The sequence below is a fragment of the Andrographis paniculata genome, unplaced genomic scaffold (genome assembly GCF_009805555.1).
Source record: "Andrographis paniculata isolate CXL003 unplaced genomic scaffold, ASM980555v1 Contig11END, whole genome shotgun sequence".
Lineage (NCBI taxonomy): Eukaryota > Viridiplantae > Streptophyta > Magnoliopsida > Lamiales > Acanthaceae > Andrographis > Andrographis paniculata.
In genome coordinates, this window is record NW_026137391.1 from 2,251,827 (window position 1) to 2,272,221 (window position 20,395).

The 20,395-nt window shown below is 28.9% G+C and overlaps 2 protein-coding genes across 2 annotated transcripts; both read right to left on the bottom strand.

Annotated features, from left to right (window-relative positions):
- Nucleotides 1-303: 303 nt before the first annotated feature.
- On the bottom strand, nt 304-1,029 carry LOC127250451 (ethylene-responsive transcription factor ERF098-like). Its single transcript, XM_051273748.1, has one exon. The coding sequence runs from the start codon at nt 780-782 to the stop codon at nt 414-416; it is 369 nt and encodes a 122-aa protein (XP_051129705.1). The 5' UTR covers nt 783-1,029; the 3' UTR covers nt 304-413.
- Nucleotides 1,030-18,499: 17,470 nt separating this feature from the next.
- On the bottom strand, nt 18,500-20,326 carry LOC127248147 (uncharacterized). The gene has a single exon (XM_051270377.1). The coding sequence runs from the start codon at nt 20,324-20,326 to the stop codon at nt 18,500-18,502; it is 1,827 nt and encodes a 608-aa protein (XP_051126334.1).
- Between the last annotated feature and the right edge of the window lie 69 nt (nt 20,327-20,395).

The window sequence follows — 20,395 nt, forward strand, 5'->3', positions numbered from 1 at the left end:
TAATGCAATATTCTTTAAAGTATAAGAGTACGCCATGCAATTTTTTAAAGTAAAGTGGAAATTTACGCGGAGTTTTAAAACTACAGTAGGGTTTCATGCAATATTTTTTAAATTATAAAGGGGCGCAATACAATTTTTTAAAAGAAAATGGAGATTTACGCTGAGTCTTAAAACGATAGTAGAGTTTTATATAATATTTTTTAAAGTATAAGAGGACGCCATGAAAATTTTAAAGTAAAAAGAAAATTTACGTTGAATTTCGAAACCACAATAAAATTATGAATAATTTTGCCTTTATTTTAATTTATTATTTTCCATAAAATGTACATTAATTCGAAAATCACGTAGAACAACAAAGACCAAATTCATCATACCACAATATCTATATATATATATATATAATTATAATATTTTCATTTTTCGGAGGATTCTAGGAGCCTCTCGAGCAAGCCCTCGTCCAGACACTCGAGCTCAATCTTGTCCGCCGGCGAGCAATAGCCGCCGTATCGCGGCGGCGGTGGCGGCGGCGGACGGTACGGCGGAATGGCGAGCTGAGAATAGTACTCATTGGGGAAATTCAATATTGCCAAATGGCCCCTGAGCTTGAACGCCGCCCTGTCGTAGGCCCTCGCCGCCCCCTCCGCCGTGTCGAACGTTCCCAGCCACAGCCGCGCCCCCTGCCGCGTCGGATCGCGAATCTCCGCCGCGAATTTGCCCCACGGCCGCCGCCGAACGCCGCGGTACCGCGCTTCGTCCCTCGCGCTCGAAGTGGCCCCCTCCATTTTTAGGGTTTCAGGTCAGGTTCGGAGTGTGGGTCGGAGGCCGAGGATTCAATCGAGTATTTATAGGAAGACGGACGACGGTTTTGTAATATGATGGAGTTTGTGGAGTCGAATGTAAATTTGGGGATGGTTTAGTCAAAAGTGAATTCGGATATTTGATTGTGCATCTCTCTCGCTCTCACTCGCGTCAAATTTAAATAAGGCGTCAAAGTGTATAGTATGTTTTTGTTTAGGTTTTGTTTGTTTGAGATTCGGAAAATTGACGGTTTTTGAACTTTATATTCTCTCCCTCTCATTGAAAGGGAGCGTTTATCTTTTGCACGTATATTTTTAAATATTAATATTTTATTGAAATGGAGCGTTTGTCTTTTGCACGTATATTTTTTAATATTAATATTTTTATACAAATGTAATAAGATTAGTATTAGGTTGTGTTTGTTTGAGATTCGGAACATGGACGGTTTTTGAACTTCACATACTCCCTTCTGTCTCGTATCTATCTTTCGTTTGCTTTTTGTATAGAGTTTTAAAAATATTATTATTATATTGAGATTTGTAGAAATAAAATTAAAAAGTTAAAATAATTTTATTAGTATGGTATAATATTAAAAGTAATGATATTTGTGTAATATATTGTAAATTTGAAGGATATTTGTAATGTGAGGTAGACAGTACAATTACTAAAAAAAAAGAAGTAGATACTTTATTATGAGACGGACCAAAATAAAAAAAATGAATAAATTGTTAAAGGACTGAGGGAGATTTTTGTTTTGTCAATAATAGTAATTTTTTTAAATAACATTACTCACATAGGTCAGATATGTGTTTTAATTAATACAACACTCCACTTAATAAATTTTTATTTATTTTTTGCATATTAATATTTGAATATTACTCCTTCTGTCCCAACTAATTTGTCCTGTTAAAATATATTTAAAAGCACTGTATTATATTTATGGTAGTTATCTTATTTAAGAGATTCGTAAGATTCTTGCATTATTTAGACGATTTGTATATCACTATAAATGTGTACGCATTCTTATGATTAAAATAGAGAATTTCAGTTTCATATTCTAACATGTTCCATTTAGATTAGACACAGAGTTTTAGGTATTATGTAATTAGTGAGTAATTAAAAAGTGTATTCATAAAAATAATTATTATTTCATAAAAACGGTTTTAGATTAAGATTAAGATGACTAAATAGTTTAATTAAAATTAAAAAATTATAAATTTTAAAATGAAATTAAAGTGTATAATTATATTTTAAAAGAAGGAGAAGACAAATTATGTGGGATAGACAAAAATAGAAATAGTGAACAAATTAAGTGAGACATAAAGAGTATTGTATATTAAAACGTATTACAAATTAAGAAAAAAAGATAAAAATATATTTCTTTGTGTACTTTAATACAAATATAATGACATTTATATTATAAATGATAGAAATATAAGAATATTTTTAATGTTAATTACATAAATATAAATTTATTAAGTGGACGGATGAAATATTATATAAGTTGATTGTGATATAAAATAAGAATATTTTGAAACAGTAGATTAATGAAAAAAAGAAAATCTTTGTGAGTGTAACTTATTGTAATATCTTATAAATAAGTATAATATCAAAGAATTTGTAAATATTATTTTTCTATAAGTGGAAATTACATATATATTTTTTTAAATATAAAAATTTATAAATTTTATGGACGTAATATATCAATTTTTTTTTTTTTTTTTTAACAAAATATGTTATCAAATACTTCATTTTTTTAATGGTGGGTTATATAGTATAAATGGAATGGGTCAGATCGTATCTTCCAAAGTATTGAAATAATTGCTATTCGAATCATTTGAGGAGAATACTTCGATAGAAATGTTTGGGTTTGTTTGGATTACTCTCAAATTGTATTTTTTAGTATTCAATTTTCATAATTTATCATTTTTATTTTTAATAAAGAAGCACATCTAAATATTCTATAAACATAAATTAAATAAAAAATTCAAATTCAATCAGAAACCAACTGAAAATATTTAAGTATAGGATGCATTCTTTTTTTATTTCATTCAAATATTTTTGTCATGCAACTTTTATTATTTTCAATATATATATATATATATATCAAACTCAAATTAAATTTTCTCAAACTCAATAAAAAACACATGAGTACATAAATTAAATATTTTTTTATTATTATTTTTTTCCGCACTTTAGTCTTGTGACGCTAGAGATGTTTGTGTGGCACCCGTCTGGCTCGCCGGAAGATGTATCCGCTAAGTAAGCGACACCTGACAGACACGTGAAAATTTTTATTTTTTTATTAAAATTTTTAATTTAGGCATTAAAAATACAATGCGAAAAAAGACAAAATACATAAATTAAAAATTTTAAAAAATAAAGAATTCCACATCTTAGCTAAGTGTCGCTTACCTGTCGGATACTTTCATTTGGCAAGGCATGTTAGTGCCATGCAGGCATCTCCGGCGCCGGAGAACTAAAAATGCAAAAATTTTCAGTTATGCGATTATTTTGAGACAACCTTTAGGTACAACACTAAAATGATAAAAGACTCCAACTACGAGACTAAAAATATAATTTATCCTTTTTATTAAGAACAATATGAATTTAATAATAATACTCTATCCGTCCGTCTTTAAGAGTTACATTTACATATTTGCGTCATTGTACTTAACATTAAAATTATTCTTATATTTGGATAATTTTTTTTACAAATGTCCTTGTATTAGTATTATAAGACACTAATAAAAATATTTTTGTCATTTTTTTTTATTTGTACTATATTTTAATATAATAAATAAAATTCAAATATCAACACAAAAAAGTAAATATAGAACCAGTTAGTAATTGTATTTCAAACACAAACCAAAACACACTACTAATATAAGTATAGAATAATTTGCTTCAATTAGGTGAATCGGATTTATTTAAAGCCTTAATAGAAAAAATTATCTGATGTAATATATATATATATATATTTAAAACAATTACTATTAATATCAAAAGTTCTAAAAACATCTTCCAAATCTAATTGTATTGTATCGAAAAAAATGGTAAAAAAAAAAAACAAACTACGAGGTGAACAAATCCTAAACAATAAGTGGTGGAACGGAGTAAATTGTAAAAAATATCCCACACTTATATCCTATTATCACTTTTATCCTGTATTTATCTCCCTGGCAAAATATATTCTACATGTTTACAAAAGTCGTTATTTATGTCATTTTCTCGCGCGTAAAATTCACACCACGCGCCCTTACGCGTAATTACGCGCGGCCATGCGCGGTCAAATGATAGAAATAGTGACTTTTGAAAACATGTGGGATATATTTTGCCAGAGAGATAAATACATGACAAAAGTGATAATGAAGTATACGTGTGGGATATTTTTTGCAATTTTTCCCGGTGGAATGAGTGAGTTTTAATTTTAATATTTTAGATAAAATAATTATTACATAGTTTGATTCTGTTCATCTGACATTTTTGAATGAATTGATTTTTTTTTATGTATAATAATAAAAATTGTGTCAAAAAAGATAAAACATACTCCCTCCGTCCCATAACAAAGTATCTATTTTTCCATTTTAGTCCGTCTCATAACAAAGTATTCATTTCCTTTTTTTAGTAACTGTACTATTTACCTAACATTACGAATACCCTTACAATTTACAATATATTACACAAATATCTTTACCATTATATCACACATACTAATAAGGTTATTTTAGTCATTTCTACTTTATTCCTACTATATCCTAATATAATACTCATATTTATAAAACTACGTGCAAAAAACAAATGGATACTTAGTTTCGAAATGGAGGGAATATATTTTATTCTTATAAGAAGTCGGCAATACATTACAAAATATTAATTTTTATATAATCAATACAATTATTCATACCACATAAAAAAAAAAGAATAAATAAAAAAATAAAAAAATTATTGTGTTTGTTTTAATGTTTTAGTAAAAAAAAAAACAAAAAAAACAACAATAACATTTTGAACAAAATTGGTTTGATTTGGTAAAGATTACTAAAAATACTCAACACATTAAAAAGTACACTTTTCTAATTCGTCTATCATTACTTATATATATTATTATTAATTATGAATAAATATTTGCACAAAGAACCACTAGATTCTAATTAATTACTTAAAAAGATAAGCCAAGTTGTGTTTGTATATTCTTTATGTTTTCTTTTTTAAATTTATATTAGTACTTGAAAGAAACTTTTCATAAATCCAGAATATTTTGTTGTCGTAATTATGCTTTTCAATCTTAGATTTGAAAAATAAAAAAGATTGAATAAAATAAATTAAAATAAAAAGCTCGTATTATTATTTCTTGGGTTGACAAAGTGAAATAATAACAACAATAATGATAATTATAATAATACATATATACTCACATGTATATTCCTTTAAAAATAGATATATGTGAAGTCTATGCATTTGTTGCAACACTTTGTTATTTTTTACTATTTTTTCAATAAAAATATTACTCCCTCCGTCCCAGATACCATATCCATGTTGCCATTTCTATCCGTCCCACATACTATGTCACTTTCTTTTTTTTGAAAAATAATTACACACTTTAATCTCATTTTAATTTTTTTAATTTTATTTTTTTTTAATTTTAATTAAACTATTAGTTATCTTAATCTTAATTTATAATTATTTATATTATAGGATAATTATTTTCACTAATACATTCTTAATTATATACTAATTACACCCCCTCCTAAAATACCGTGTCTACAGTATAACAGACACGGTATCTGGACGGAGGGAGTATAATATTTCGTATAATGATATGTAATATCAATATACTATCTAAATTAGAATTTAAATAAAAAATATATCAAACCTAAATACAAACCAGAAAACCCTAATGTAACACAAGTAATTTAGAAATGCTACACCAATTTTGGAAATAAGACACATGTAAATTGAATAATTTTAAGTATGTTTTATTAGAAGTTGAAGTGTAGTTTGATACTATACTACTAACATTTTTTGTTTTTTAAAATTTTGAATGTAGAATCAATTTATAATATTTTTAAATTTATCTTTCCTAAATAAATATAGACTAAACTTTTTTCTAGATATTATATACTCCCTTCGGCCACTTACAATGTTTACATTTACTTTTGGCGCGGTGTTTAAGAAATAATAGTATTTTAATTATAGTGAGTAGTTAAAAGTAGTGTAATGACATTTTTGCCGTTACTTTTTTGTGTAAAAGTAATGATGTGATGTAAAGTAAGGGTATTTGTAAAAAAAAAATAGGGTATTTAATGAAATGTTAACTTTGTAATTGGACGTCCCAAAATAGAAATATGTAAACATTATAAATGGACGGAGGAAGTATTAATTTAGGTTAATTATATATCTATATATATATATGTATTACTCCCCCGTCCCACATAACTTGGATGTATTATTGTAAATACGAGAATTTAGATAAAATATAATTAATAAGTAATTAAGAAGTGTATTAGTAAAAATAATTATTGTATAGTAAAAATAACTATAGACTAAGATTAAGATAACTAAATAGTTTAATTAAAATTTTAAAAATTATAAAATTTAAAATTTAAAATGTGATTAAAGTGTATAATTATATTTCTAAAAATAGAGAGGACAAATTATGTGAGACATACGAAAATAGAAAATAGGGATAAATTATGTGGGACGAACGAAATATTTATTTATATTATATATATTTTTAAGAAATGATTGCATAAATATACGCCCCGTCTCACGTGTTCATGTAGAACCATCAAAATAGGTTGAGCACATTGGGTTGACCCACCCCGCTTCGCTTTTAAAAAGAATTGGGTTGTGATTTTTTAAAACCTCTTAAAATGCGGGCTTAAACGGGCCAATTCATGCGAACTGTGTTAGCCCGTATGTCAAGTAAATATAATAATTAGTACTCACCCGCCTCAACTAAATGTATTTTTTTTTACCATTTTTTAATGTCACATTAAAAAAATATTATAAAAGTAATTAAATATTAATATCAGAATATAGTTTAATTTTATAAAAATTACAATATATCATTATAAATATAATTACTTTATAAATAACGTACAAAGAGTAAAAGATATCAAAATCATCTTGTACACTTTATTTAATAAATAACATATTGTTACTTTTTAATCTACTAAAATAAGATATTTTTAGTTAAAACGAATAAAATATAATTTATATTATCATTAATTTGAATAAATTAATCAATATTGTCTGCATGTTTTGTTCTCGAACTCTCTTATTAAAGTTAGTCTTATTTGTTTCAATTTTTCATTATTTGTTATGTTCGTCTTCTTTATAATTTCATTTTTTTAGAATCTATTCACATATTCAATATATTAATTATGATTATTTTTAAAATATTTATTATTATTAGTTTTTTTAAAAATACACCTAACAAATAATATATAGAATTGAGAATTTTTATATTTGTTATTTATTTTAAAATATATATTATTTAAACTCAACTATAAAACTATTTTTAAATATTAATTACAAAAATATTTATAATATTACTATTTTTAAAAAGCATGTGAGCTAGCCCGCTTAGTTCGCCACCCGCCGGTGGGTTGGGTTTGACTGATGAAATTTTAGTCCGCTCCACCGCGGATTAGCCCACAAACAACCCGCTTATTTGTGGACTATGGTGGATTGTGAGCCAATCCGCCCCGTTAATCCGTATTGAGAGCTCTACATTCTCGTTTCATATGTGATGTCATATTTTTCAAAAAAAAATTACACATTTTTATCATATTTTGAATTTTCTTATTAATAATATTTTAATCTTAATTAAAATAATAAAAATTAATTTATAATTTATAATTATTCGCATTATACTATAATTATTTTTACAAATATATTTTTAATTATTTAACAAATATATTTTTAATTGTTTACTTAAAAATACTTCTTCTAAATTATAGTATCTATAGTATTAGTGATGCAAAATATGAGACATATGACATAAATTTTAAAACATTTTAATAATATATTTTAAATTTATTTTAATCTAATATATATTGCATCAGTTATTTTAGAGATAGTCCACCTATAACTTCCAACTTGCAAACAAATACACCCTTAGTTTTTTGTTTAGGCATTGGTTATGATTTTGTTTTGTAAAAAATTAAAGTAAGTTTTTCTTTGATATTAATTAATATTTGATTTAATATATTAAATAAAAAAATAAAATTATAATTCTATAATTTTAAAAGGGGATTTGATGATTATAACTTGAATTAGTTCAAGTCCATATCATATCATGAATATATACTACAATTGTCTTAAATCTTTGTTATTATAAATTTTAATTTGGAATGTTTTAAAATTTTGTAACTTTTTTATATTATTTTTGCAAACTATTTTTTTAACCTTCAAAATATTTATTTGTAAAATCTTCCAAAAAAAATTAAGAAAAATGTTACTAAAATTTATCCAAATATATGGTTGAAAAATTATGTTAAAAGTAAAATATGCAAATACTTTGAAATATACAAACAAAGACAATGACTAGAATTTACATGATGTATTAATATTGAAACTAAAAGAAAAATAATTGTTAAAATTACTAATGTTCTTGTGAATAAAAGTTAAAAGTTGTGTTCATCATTTTTATTTTAATGAAAATAATTATGTTAACTTGGAGAATTTTGTCTTCAAAATATATTAATACTCGGGGCAAATCCGTGCTACACATACACAACTTTATATAAAATTATATTATAATTTTATTATTATATCATAATTTAAAATTTTTATAAAATTAATATATACTATTTCTCTTAAAATATTTTATAAAACATATTATTATATCATACTTTAATATTTATTTTAGATTTATATATTTTAACAAAAATAAAAACAAATACTCCCTCCGTCGTTTAACAAACTATCTATTTTTTCATTTTAGTCCGTCCCATAACAAAGTATTCATTTTTTTTTTAGTAAATATACTATCTACCTAACATTAAAAATACGCTTACAACTTACGATATATTACACAAATGTCATTACCTTTATATTACACAATACTAAAAAAGTTATTTTAGTCATTTCTATTTAATTCCTATTATATTCCAATATAATACTACACTACAAAAAAATAATATATTTGTAACGGAATTCCGTCCCTAAAGTTCACGTAGCTAACGTAATTCAATTCCTAATTCCGTCTCTAATGTCATTAGTAACGGAAAAAGTAGATTTAGAGACAAAAAAATTTTGTTACAAAAATGATTTTTTATTTCTAAAATTTCGTGCAAAAGACAAATATATATAGATATGAGACGGATGGAGTATAAAATATTAAGTAATTCAAATCATAAATAAGTCTCATAAATTCCTATTTCAATTTAAATCCAAACTGAACTTAGATTAAATATAACTACTTACAATTCATACTAAATTAAAATCAAAATAAAATTTAAAATAATTACTGAGTTTATATCTAAAAATATTTTAAATTTTATAATGTATTTATTTTTATAGATAAAAGAAAATTAAGAAGTGCTTTTACTTTTGATTTAGCCTAAGTTCATAAACAATTAGGAACAACCCTATGTATAAATTGTACCCATTGATAATACCATAAACAAAATATATATATATATATATACTCTTTCTATCTCATAAAAGTATATCTATTTTTTTTTAATCGGTTTCAAATAAGTACTCATTTTTTTTAATAATTATACCGCATATCTAATACTCTCTCTATCCCATGTAATTTAGATGCATTAGTGTAGACATAGAAATATTTATATGTGCGCATATAATTATTTGTGTGGCAGGCCTTTGTTAGTAGTTTAGGTCATTCACTTGCAACGATGAATTGTTTCCTATAAAATTGATTCAAAGCATTGGATATCCTACAAATGAGTTTTTGGAGACTATATGCTTAATCTTCATGGACTTAATGATAATATTATACTTAAAAAAAGCTGATCCGCACACATTCAAAGTAATTATGAGTGTCCTTAAATTATGTTGATTGTCCCTACATAATTCAAGTATCAGACTTTGTAGGGGACTGAGCTACTGAGCCCGCATGAATTTGTTTTTGGATATTCTTCATACTAGTGGAGTTGATTTAGGACTTATAAGATGTGAAATTTTCTTTACAATTTCCAACGTGGAACTTGGGTCTGCACTCCAACAGGCTCATGACCATTACTCGCAATAAACATCTCGAAAAGTTCTAATGTTTCGAACTCAGTGACGATAACAAAATTTGAGAGCGAGAGACTCTCCATTGTTCAATGAATTTATGCAAAAAAATTAAATAAAATCATAAACACTTTGTAATAAAATAAAAACTCCATTTGTGGGTAACATTATAGAATTTGAAGGTTTATAGTGCAACTATAAGGCATGTTCCATTCCATCACGCTCTAAGATATAATCAAACTTATTTAGAAAATAAAAAATAGTTACAAAATGTTTCATAAGTTTGACTATTAACTGCAAAAGGTTAAATTCTTACAAATGACCAAAATTTCAATTATTTAGTTAATTTCCTTAATGACAATTATAAGTTCTTTCGTACATTCTACCTCATTTGTTCCTATTAATATGTCAATGTTTGTCTTGATAAATTCCTTATCAATCTTCAATTTTGTAGGAAGGTAATTCTTATTGACAATAAAACCTTACCTATGTGAGGAATTTGTAGTTTTTGCTATCATTACAGGTCATTATTTTCTTCAGACAGGTCTGAAAACTTAGAAGAAGATTATTTAGAGTTGTGCGGACAATTCATCAAATAAATTTGTAATAGCAGCTAGAAATTCTTCCATATTATTTTTTGATGTTGAAACTTGTAGTGTTTGTAATATCTGAAACCACTTTAAATCGTTTATTTTTTGTATTGACGTTGTTTGATGGTTGAAAAACATTAATGTGAGGTTTTAGTTTATTTTACTGTAATAAATGTTGGATTAAAAATCCGATCGTGGGTTAAATGTAACTATTTGGGCTATCAGTAGAATTAAGTCTATACTAAGTGATCTATAAATTTATTGGGCTTAGATGCATTTAGTAAGTGCGAGCCTCCTATGTGTAGAAACTCGGTAACTTATTAATTGGGTGATGAAGTCAATTCATAATAAATGATATAAATTAGGGTTGTGATCCCAGGTTTAGACGCAGCATCCATTACTTTTCATATCTCATCGTAGTAATAACATGCAGAAACCCTAGTGGTTTTCTCATGAGAGGTTGCGTCATATGCTTGAAGAGCACAAAACCCTCCGTTAATTTGTAGATTCGAATCGGACAATGCTAATGAAATCAGGTTAGATTTATTTTGTTTTATTTTTATCTCAATTATTTCACCACGACAGATCTTGGACTTAAGGTTTAATTCTTGTTCCAACAATAAATTTTTTTTTGTTGATGTTGTTGGTAACTTTACCTTCATTATTGAATTAGTTGCATTATTTTTAAGTAAGATGTCCATACCATGTAGTAAATACATTCGAATATGAATTAGTCATACATTATTGATCATGACAACTTTGGTGACTTCATTAGTGATTAACTTCAAAGGCTTTGTTTCCATTATATCTACTGGTTAGGTTTTAGACTTATTCCTTCCTGAAGCTTGTTTAGTAGATGGAAAGATTATATGCTTTGATCAAATTATAATCACTCTCCCTCTTCCCTATAAATAGGCTAATATGATGTAGTACATTTTAATGTAAAACTATTTCTCATTTATGTGCATAATACTTGGTGTGCATTTAAACCTAATCAAATTCAACTTTCTTCCCACTTCAATAGAATTAAGATTGGATTTCAATCTCATTATTTTGTTGAACTCTATGAATGAGGGTTTGATTACATTACTGTAAGGCTTAATAAGGCCCTCTTTGTCTTATCTTTCAATTGATGATTTATGATTGTTGTAATGAATTCTTTGCAAATTTATTCGGTCTTTTCCAATCTTATGATTGTTTTAATAATAAAGAGTCATAATTGATTGTTGCTATTTAACTGCTTCTTGTCATATTATTCTATATACTCCTATGTGCAAGGTGACCTGAGGCGTTGGAGGTTTAAACCTATGGGCTCACGGTCACACGTCCAATTCCTACACGGCCATCCCTTACGGGACTTGATTGTTGCTTTATTAATTTTACCATACGTTGGTATACCCTTGTTGTTATCTTGCAATAAATATTGTGCTATATTGTTGAATTCATCATTGGTCATATTCTTCTTTTTCATAGTTCGAGGTAAGAAAATTTATAAATATCAACTACTTTTATTTAGTGCTTTATTTATAATAATTTTGGGAGCGAGATTGAGTTCTTTTTGGGATAAACTAAAAATTTTATCTTGTAACTTGTGCTATTGGATTAACTTTATTTTTGTGAGGGAATAAATTTTATTCTTAACCTCATTTAGATTTTACAAAATACTAATTATTGTGCTACCGGATAAATGTCTTCTTGTCACGCCACTGCATATTCAAATGTGTTATTGGAGTCACATTATTGTATGTTACAACATTTGTCCAGTCCACTACTGCTTTTGTGTTCTAATAACTGAATTAGTAGTTGTTGTATAAACAATTTATTTTAATTTGAGTTACCAGCTTAGTGAGTGATAGTGTTGGTTTGACCAAATTTGCACATTTAAATAAAATAGGCGGTGCAAACATAACAACACATGGTAATATAATATACATTACTTATTCTGACAACACATGATAATAGTCAGCAAAATATATTATTAATTTTCAACATAATAAATATATATAGCACATTGTGTTATATAGAACCGTGCGCTATCTGCATTGATGTACTGTACTGATTGCGCCAAATTTATATGGTGTCAAATTTATATGATCCAAATTTGATTCAATCAGTATATTAACTACTGCCAATTTTTTTTATAATTTTTTATAATGGAGTTAATTTGGGTATTGATGATTAATTTTGAGTAATAATACGCATAAATTTACTAGAATCTTGTAACAAGTAATAATCATTGGGTGTTAGCTGATTTTTTGAATGAATTGTATATAGGATATTAATGTTTATTTGTACTGTATACATATAATACCAATATTCAAAATTTTATATATAAAAAGCATATGTATAGTTTTATGGGACAAAATCTATATATAAATAAATAGGAAAAAAATATATATACAAGGGGCTTTTTTGTTATTTGTGCGTGGGTGTGTGTGTTTTTTTTTTTACATTATTTTTAATAAAAAATATTCATATTTTTTTAATAAAAATACAGTACATCACATCTCAAAACAACAAAAACATACTTGTAAAGTTTTGGTTTTGGTTTTTGAATTAAAATGATGTGATATTCTGAATGTAAAAATAAATTTTAATGTAATATAATAAATAAAAAATAAATGTTTGATTTGATATTTAAGAAAAAAAAAGTTGGGAATAGTAACAAAGTTAAAGTATGTTTGTTTTCTACAAACTAGGTCCGACAAGGTAACTAATGTACGACATGTAAGACTTGGAGGCGTTGGAATTTGAATCCATGACCTCACGGTCACGAGGCCATCCCTTACGGGAAGTGTTTGTTTGTTTTATTGTTTATGATTTGTAGTGTTTTCATCATCAGTTATGGGAAGGTGCATTTGGGATCTGAAGTTTAAGTTTAGGTTTTGAATAATACAATTTTTTAGTTTAATTCAATAGTTTTTTGATATAATATAAATAAATTTTGATGTAATATAAATAGATGTTATATGTGATGATGTTTTGAATGTAAAATTAATTTTTTTTTTTAGTATAACAAATAAAAATAACAATAGTTTGATTTGATATATTTGAAAAAAAAAACTAATTAATAATAAAAAAAGATCTTTGAAAAATCTCCGAACAAATACAATTCTTATAAACACCTAACATACTAATTTATATATATTATACTAAAATTTTATATTTTAAATCAACCATAATGATCTTGTGTAGAAAAAAACACAATTTATTTTAACTTCCATAATTTTTCATAATACTTGTACAATTCACAGTAATTAATTAATAACAAATACTATTTCAAAAAAAATCATAAACACTAAAAAGAACAATCCTCTTAGGATAAGATAAGAACAGAAAAATTCTTTGAAATTAACTTTGTATTAAATATTCTATAAATCCATGTAGGCTCATCACCATATATAAAATATGTTCACCACTCTATGACTAATTATGGTTTGGATTAATTCACTTTTTTACTACACAATATAACTGTGCCTTTAATTTGATATGATTCCTATTCTTTAATGATTTTACTATCGAATTATATCTTAATTAATATTCCCCCAAGTTTCTTTTATTTTATTTTATTTTACCTAGGGGTGAGCATTCAGATTTTCAGTTCGGATTTTGCCAAATTCGAATCGATTTGAAAATCCGAAATTTTTTAAAAAAAATCAATCCGAACTGAACCGAAATAACCGAAATCCGAAATCTGAAAATCCAAATTCGAATTAAAAAATCCGAACCAAACCGAAAAATCTGAAATTTTAAATATTTTAAATTATTTTTTTAATTTGTAAATTTCTTTTATATTTTATGATTATTTTATAATATTAAATATATAAAAGTAAATATATTAAAATATAATTAATAATTTTGAGTTATTTTTATATTAAAATATTAAATATATATAATAAAAAAATATATTAAAATGTTATATTTCGGATTTCGGATTGGTATCCGATCCGATCCGAAAATCCGAAATTTTTCAAAAATTCAATTCGAACCAATCCGAACCAAATTTTAAATTTCGGCTTGGTTTGAATCGAATTTTCGGATTTTGAATATTTTGTTCACCCGTAATTTTACCTCTATATTTTAGTGACATCAATTGCATGCACTGTCAGTTGAGACTGTGAAATATGTTCAGAATATGTTCCTTCGAATTACCCCTATTGTCATTAGACGTTGCATACATTAAGAATCGTTTTCTCTATCTAAGAAATAGAAAATAAAAAAATAAAATAAAGTTAGAATTTTGATCCGAATATAAAATAGTAAAATTTATCTTTATTAATAATATTAAATATTATGATTCGATAATTTATATTGACTGTGGTTAATTCAATTTTTTCCATTTTTGGTTCGTGCGTTAACGAAAGTTTTGGCAAGAATATAAATTTTTAAGGATTTGGAGTGGATCTAGTGTTGATAAGAAAGAATCAACATTGCGTTGAAATATTTATTTTCTTTAATTAATATATTATTTTGGAAGGATGTTGTTGTACTAATTTGATTAAATCAATACCGTGTTGATTTACTAAGCTAATTTAATATACTAATTTGAAGTAATTAACATTTTATTAAGAGACAATAGAATATGATCAAGTTAGCACATTAATTTAAAACAATTAGTATTTCATTACAAGAGAGATAACATACACGGTATTATATAAAAATATGTGTTCTGTGAGATATATATTGTACTGAAATTATTATAAATTATACTAAATAGAATTATATAGTATATTATACTCCCTCCGTTCCGCAAGAAGGTTGTCATGGCCTTTTTGCATGTTGATATTTTAATATTAATTATTATATCAATACACAGTAGAAATCAAGAGAAAAAGACAAAAAATACGTTTATTGGTCTCTTATAATACAAATATAATGATATTTGTCGAGTAAATTATTCAAATATAAGGATATTTTTAATGTTAAGTACAATGACGCAAAAGTCAAATGACAACCTTCTTGCGGGACGGAGGGAGTACTATATATTTTGTATTAGAATTTTTTGTATTTGTTATGTATTGTGTTTTGTTGTGCTATATAATATGTTTATTGTGCTGAAATCAGAATATATTATGTTATATGTAATTATATAATATGTTATCAAAATATGTGTTATATAATATATTAATATATGTTATTTTCTTCATAAATATGTATTGATTTAGTCAAATCAAAATCATATTAATTTGACTCAATTAGCATGGTAACTAAAATGATTATTTTGATTAGAGTGAAATGCTATTACTTTTAAAATTTTAAAAGTAAAAAAATTAAAATTAAAGCTATACTTATATGTGCATATGCGGAAATGTGTATATATATATATATATATATGGCTGCGGATCACCTGCCAAGCTTTTGATCACATCACAACCGTCCATCTCGGATGATGAATAAACAATGGTTTAGATTGCGAAGGAATATGATTATTTTTTTTATATATGTTATTTTACACTTGCAATACCCCGACCCGCAAGCTACGTAAAGCCGGGCGTGTCGGGATTGCAGACTAACTCACCAGGTCAACACGAGTCCTTACAGCGTGTTTTGTCCTCTCACATGCGCACCTTGGAAAGATTTCTCAAAGGTCACCCATCCTCAAATTACTCAAGGGCAAATATGCTTAATTCTAGAGTTCTTTCAGTAGGACTTCTGAAAAAAAAAATGTACATATTATTGAAATAAATAGTCTATTCAATCCATTTAATTTCTACTCAATCTCGAATGGCCTAACACAGGTTCATCCTTACACGAGAGTTGGCCTAACACCGGCCCTACTCCAGGGGTATTACAACACTAGGGTAATTTTTCCCCAATTATATCGTCTTCAACTCATCCAAACAGAGGAGTCATCCTCTCTAGCCGTTGTGAACATAAATAAAAAATTCGATTACGTTTGACTCGTAAGTCAGGGAAAGAAACTTCTTCGTCTCAAAACCATCATCACCAGAAACTAAAAAGTTCCATCGTATTCAACTCCCAAGTCAGGGGACGAAAGAAATTTTTTCAAACCCGTTGTTAAATGAAATAGAAATGGAGAAGCCTTCCCAACGAAAGACCCAATTATTCAATTTTTGTATGTCCCAAGAAAATTTGCTCACTTGAGTGAGTCCCTATTATGCCCTTCCGGTGAGAATTTTCGTTATTTTATTGATCCTTATTTAGTTAATGATCAGGAGCGCCAATTCAAAGTAGAATATCTCGAAGATAATTAGATTGAGTCGTTAAAAACTGACAATGTAAGTGTAGTTTTTTTAGTATATATAAGGAATGATGAATTTAGACATTTAAGATGATGACTTAGTATATTTTGAAATGCTGATAAGGTTATGTTGTATGTTGCCACAATATATTTTTATATTTTGTCGCACGAACCATTAGGTCTTGTTTTCGGTGTCCATTGTATATAAGAATTTATACTACTTCAATAGCATAAATGTTGTGAATGGATGGACAAAAGATTCTTGTTTTTTGAGAGATTTTTTTGGGTATTTTTAATCTGCTACAAAAATCATTTTCCAGAACGTACGGTGGGGTGTTGACTACTCAGCCAAAACGTCTCAACATTTGAGACAACCGGATATCCACAATTGTGGAATCCTCTCGATAATTTACATGAAAAATTGGCTCCTTGAATTGAGTGTATGTAAAACTTGAAAAACGTGAAATTTTTGTTACAATGAAGAAAATATTTTGTGTATAAATTTTGCTGCAGAAGGAGAATCGAATGATTAAGTATGTTGGAAGTCGCGGAGAGGGGCGCGAAAGAGGTCCAACGCCTCCGAGTACCTTGCACAGCGGAACTGTGAAACGTTCGACGTAAACACAGCTTTACAACGTAGTTGTCTCGCGGTTATAACAGAGGTGTGTGTTCATGCACGAATCGATGGCTGAATATGTGCAAAAAGAAAAAACAACACACCAAGTTTGTTTACCCAGTTCGGTTTTCCAACCTACGTCTGGGGGATTCCAATCCAGGAGTCTTAACTAAACCAAACACTTGGTTTACACCATATAAGACACCAAACCGAACTACCCAACCTATCTTCTACCCAAGCTCCATTTAGTTTTACAAACTCTCATGGACTGGCTGTTACTCTACCGCAACAACTCCAGCAGGCCAGCGACCAAGCTAAGAATAAGGTTGTTTACCGGATGAATATCTTCTTCGGCTTCGACTCCAAGAATCCTTCTTCTCGTCTTCAATCCTCCATGGATGAGCTCTCTCAACACTCTAACAGGTGGAGAGAATACTTCTCTAAGTTCTGGTTGCTCACCCACGAATACAAACAAACATCCATATCAAATATATACACATTACACAAAAGACAAAAGTTGACTGTGACAACTTTTGGGGCAGTGTGTTCAAGGTCATTTAATGCCATCCAGTATGAGAGGACAATACATGCAGCTTCTCCTGCACGTCCTCTGTCCAATGCATATTCATTTGTCCTATTCCATTGAGTGTAGAACACACAAGATGCATCCAAAAGCTGTAACTCGGTCAACTCTGCAGTTGGCAGGTTTCCCGAAATGGTATCAAACAGAACCTGCAACAACATCCTGCAACTTGCTCATATGCCAAAAATAGAAACAAAAGGGTTTGGCAATTTTGAATATGCCAACAATCATTCCCCCTTTTTGGCATATGCAGCAAGGCATAATAAGCAGCAAACACACACACCATTCACACATCCACAGTCACAATCACAATCCGGTTAAGAGTTATTACAGACCATCAATTCTAACAAGCCACAAGCGGCTTTAACATCCAAATGTGTTAACAACAAAAAACAGGCAGAAAACAATAGATAGTAATACCAAATTCCTCCTCAACAGCACACACTCCCCCTGGCTTGCTGCATTCTCCCCCTTGCATTGCAGCAGAGGCCAAAAAGAGGTGGTCAAGGGTTGGCTTCCTCCGTACCATTACCATCTCCATCATCATCTGCATCAACGTCCTCATCATTGACGCTTCCAGGTTTGCGAGGCATCAGCCTCATGGCCTGTGCCACTTTTCTATTCTGAGCAATGAGAGCAGCAGACAGAGCAGATTGTTCCCTCATGACTTCAGTCAGTAGCGCCCTACACTTCTCTATGCGAGCATCGGCATCCAATGGGGCACCGAGAAGAAAGTCATTGTGAAGCTTTTTGAGGTTGGACTGGGCAATAAATGATCGAATGGGAAACACCTCCTCATCCGGTTCTGGATGAATTCCCTTGGAACTCAAGAACAAACAAATTAAACCGGGATAGGGCAATCGTGTCCATTCCACTTTTGAATCCGAACAAAAGTCAATCATCTTCTTGATTACCAAATAACCAAAATTAATTAGCTCAAAATGTTTATCAATAGAGAAGATGAGAGTACCCATATCAGTGCTGATACTTGTATTGTTAGCGGTTGGTAAGATATTGCATCCACAAAGTCTAAAGAGACACTGATATTTCATTGTCAGCATTGTTCCAGTCACTCCAGAACGTCCAAATGACGAAGCATTTCCAGCAGATATGGTTCTGGCAACTTCCTTTGTTGATTCATCAATCAGCTCAGATGGCAGCTTATTTTCATCATTCGCCGGCAGTTGTAACAACTCATTGATCACTGCAGGGCTAAGTTCCAAAATTTTGCCACGAATATATATCTTATGATACCATAGAGAGTTCGGATCGAGTACCTTCCCACTCAAGTTGGCATAAAACTCCTTGACATGGCGAGGACAGTAACGCTCCAATCCGGTCGCCCAAAACAACAAATGTTTTTCCTCAAGGAACGCACGAAATCCTACGTCGGTATACGCTCTCCGAATAAACTGAGCTTCTGAAATCACAGTCCTTCCAGCAAGAATATCCTGAGCATAACGACGCCCAGAAGCATAATAATATGCCTCATTCAACGCTTTATCTTCACGAACAGTAGGAGGATCAGAAACTCCTTTAGATTTTCGACTCTTTGCCTTAGTCCTTTTGAAAGTCTTTTTAGCAGGGACAGGGGCAGGGGCATTGCGAGATGAACTGCCATGTTTTCTTTTTCGGAGTCTGTCCAAAGCAGAGGACAGACGAAGAGAGTCCAACTCATCTTCTTCTTCTTCATCGATATCGGGGTGTTCCATAGGAAGAGCTTCTTCTTCCTCAATCACATTTTCAGGAATGACTTGTTCTACCTCTGTAGCTTCAAAATTCATATCCACGGGTTGGGGTACTTCTGTTCCAACTCCTTCAATGTCTTCATCAGGTACCTCTTCAAGCACAGCCTCACTTCCAGGTTCATCAACAGCAGGAACCTCTTTTGTGATTGTAGCATCCTCTGCATCACCGCCAGTAACAGTTTCAACTTCTTGAACATCAACAGGGTTCTCCTCAGTATTTTCTTCTTGTGTGCCAGCCATTTCAATAGCGACTTCATCTTCATTTGCAGTTTCCATGGGTGCGACTTCATTTAGATCAATTTCATGCACAACAGCATGTTTCGCTACATGACCTTCAAGTCCTTCAGAAAGAGAATGATCTTCAGCAGTTGAGACAGCGGTTCCCTCATCATGGGCTACATCAGTTGCTGGAATCTCAACTTCACGATTAGGTTTTTCCATCACATGTTCATGAACGGTTTCAAGAACAGGGGAAAAACGTTCAGACAACTTTTTCCCTTTCTTTGTAGTTCCAACTTTCCTCTTTGAAACAGATTTCTGCTTAACATCCTTGGCAACTCTGCCGGAACGTGTTTTCACCATGGTTGGAGATTTTGAGAGAAAAACTCCTTCACAAGTTGAAATTGGGGTTTGGAGAGAAAGGATGAGTGA

Excerpts from the sequence above, each read along its gene's own strand:
- LOC127250451 (XM_051273748.1), bottom strand. The coding sequence starts at position 782 with ATGGAGGGGGCCACTTCGAGCGCGAGGGACGAAGCGCGGTACCGCGGC.
- LOC127248147 (XM_051270377.1), bottom strand. The coding sequence starts at position 20,326 with ATGGTGAAAACACGTTCCGGCAGAGTTGCCAAGGATGTTAAGCAGAAA.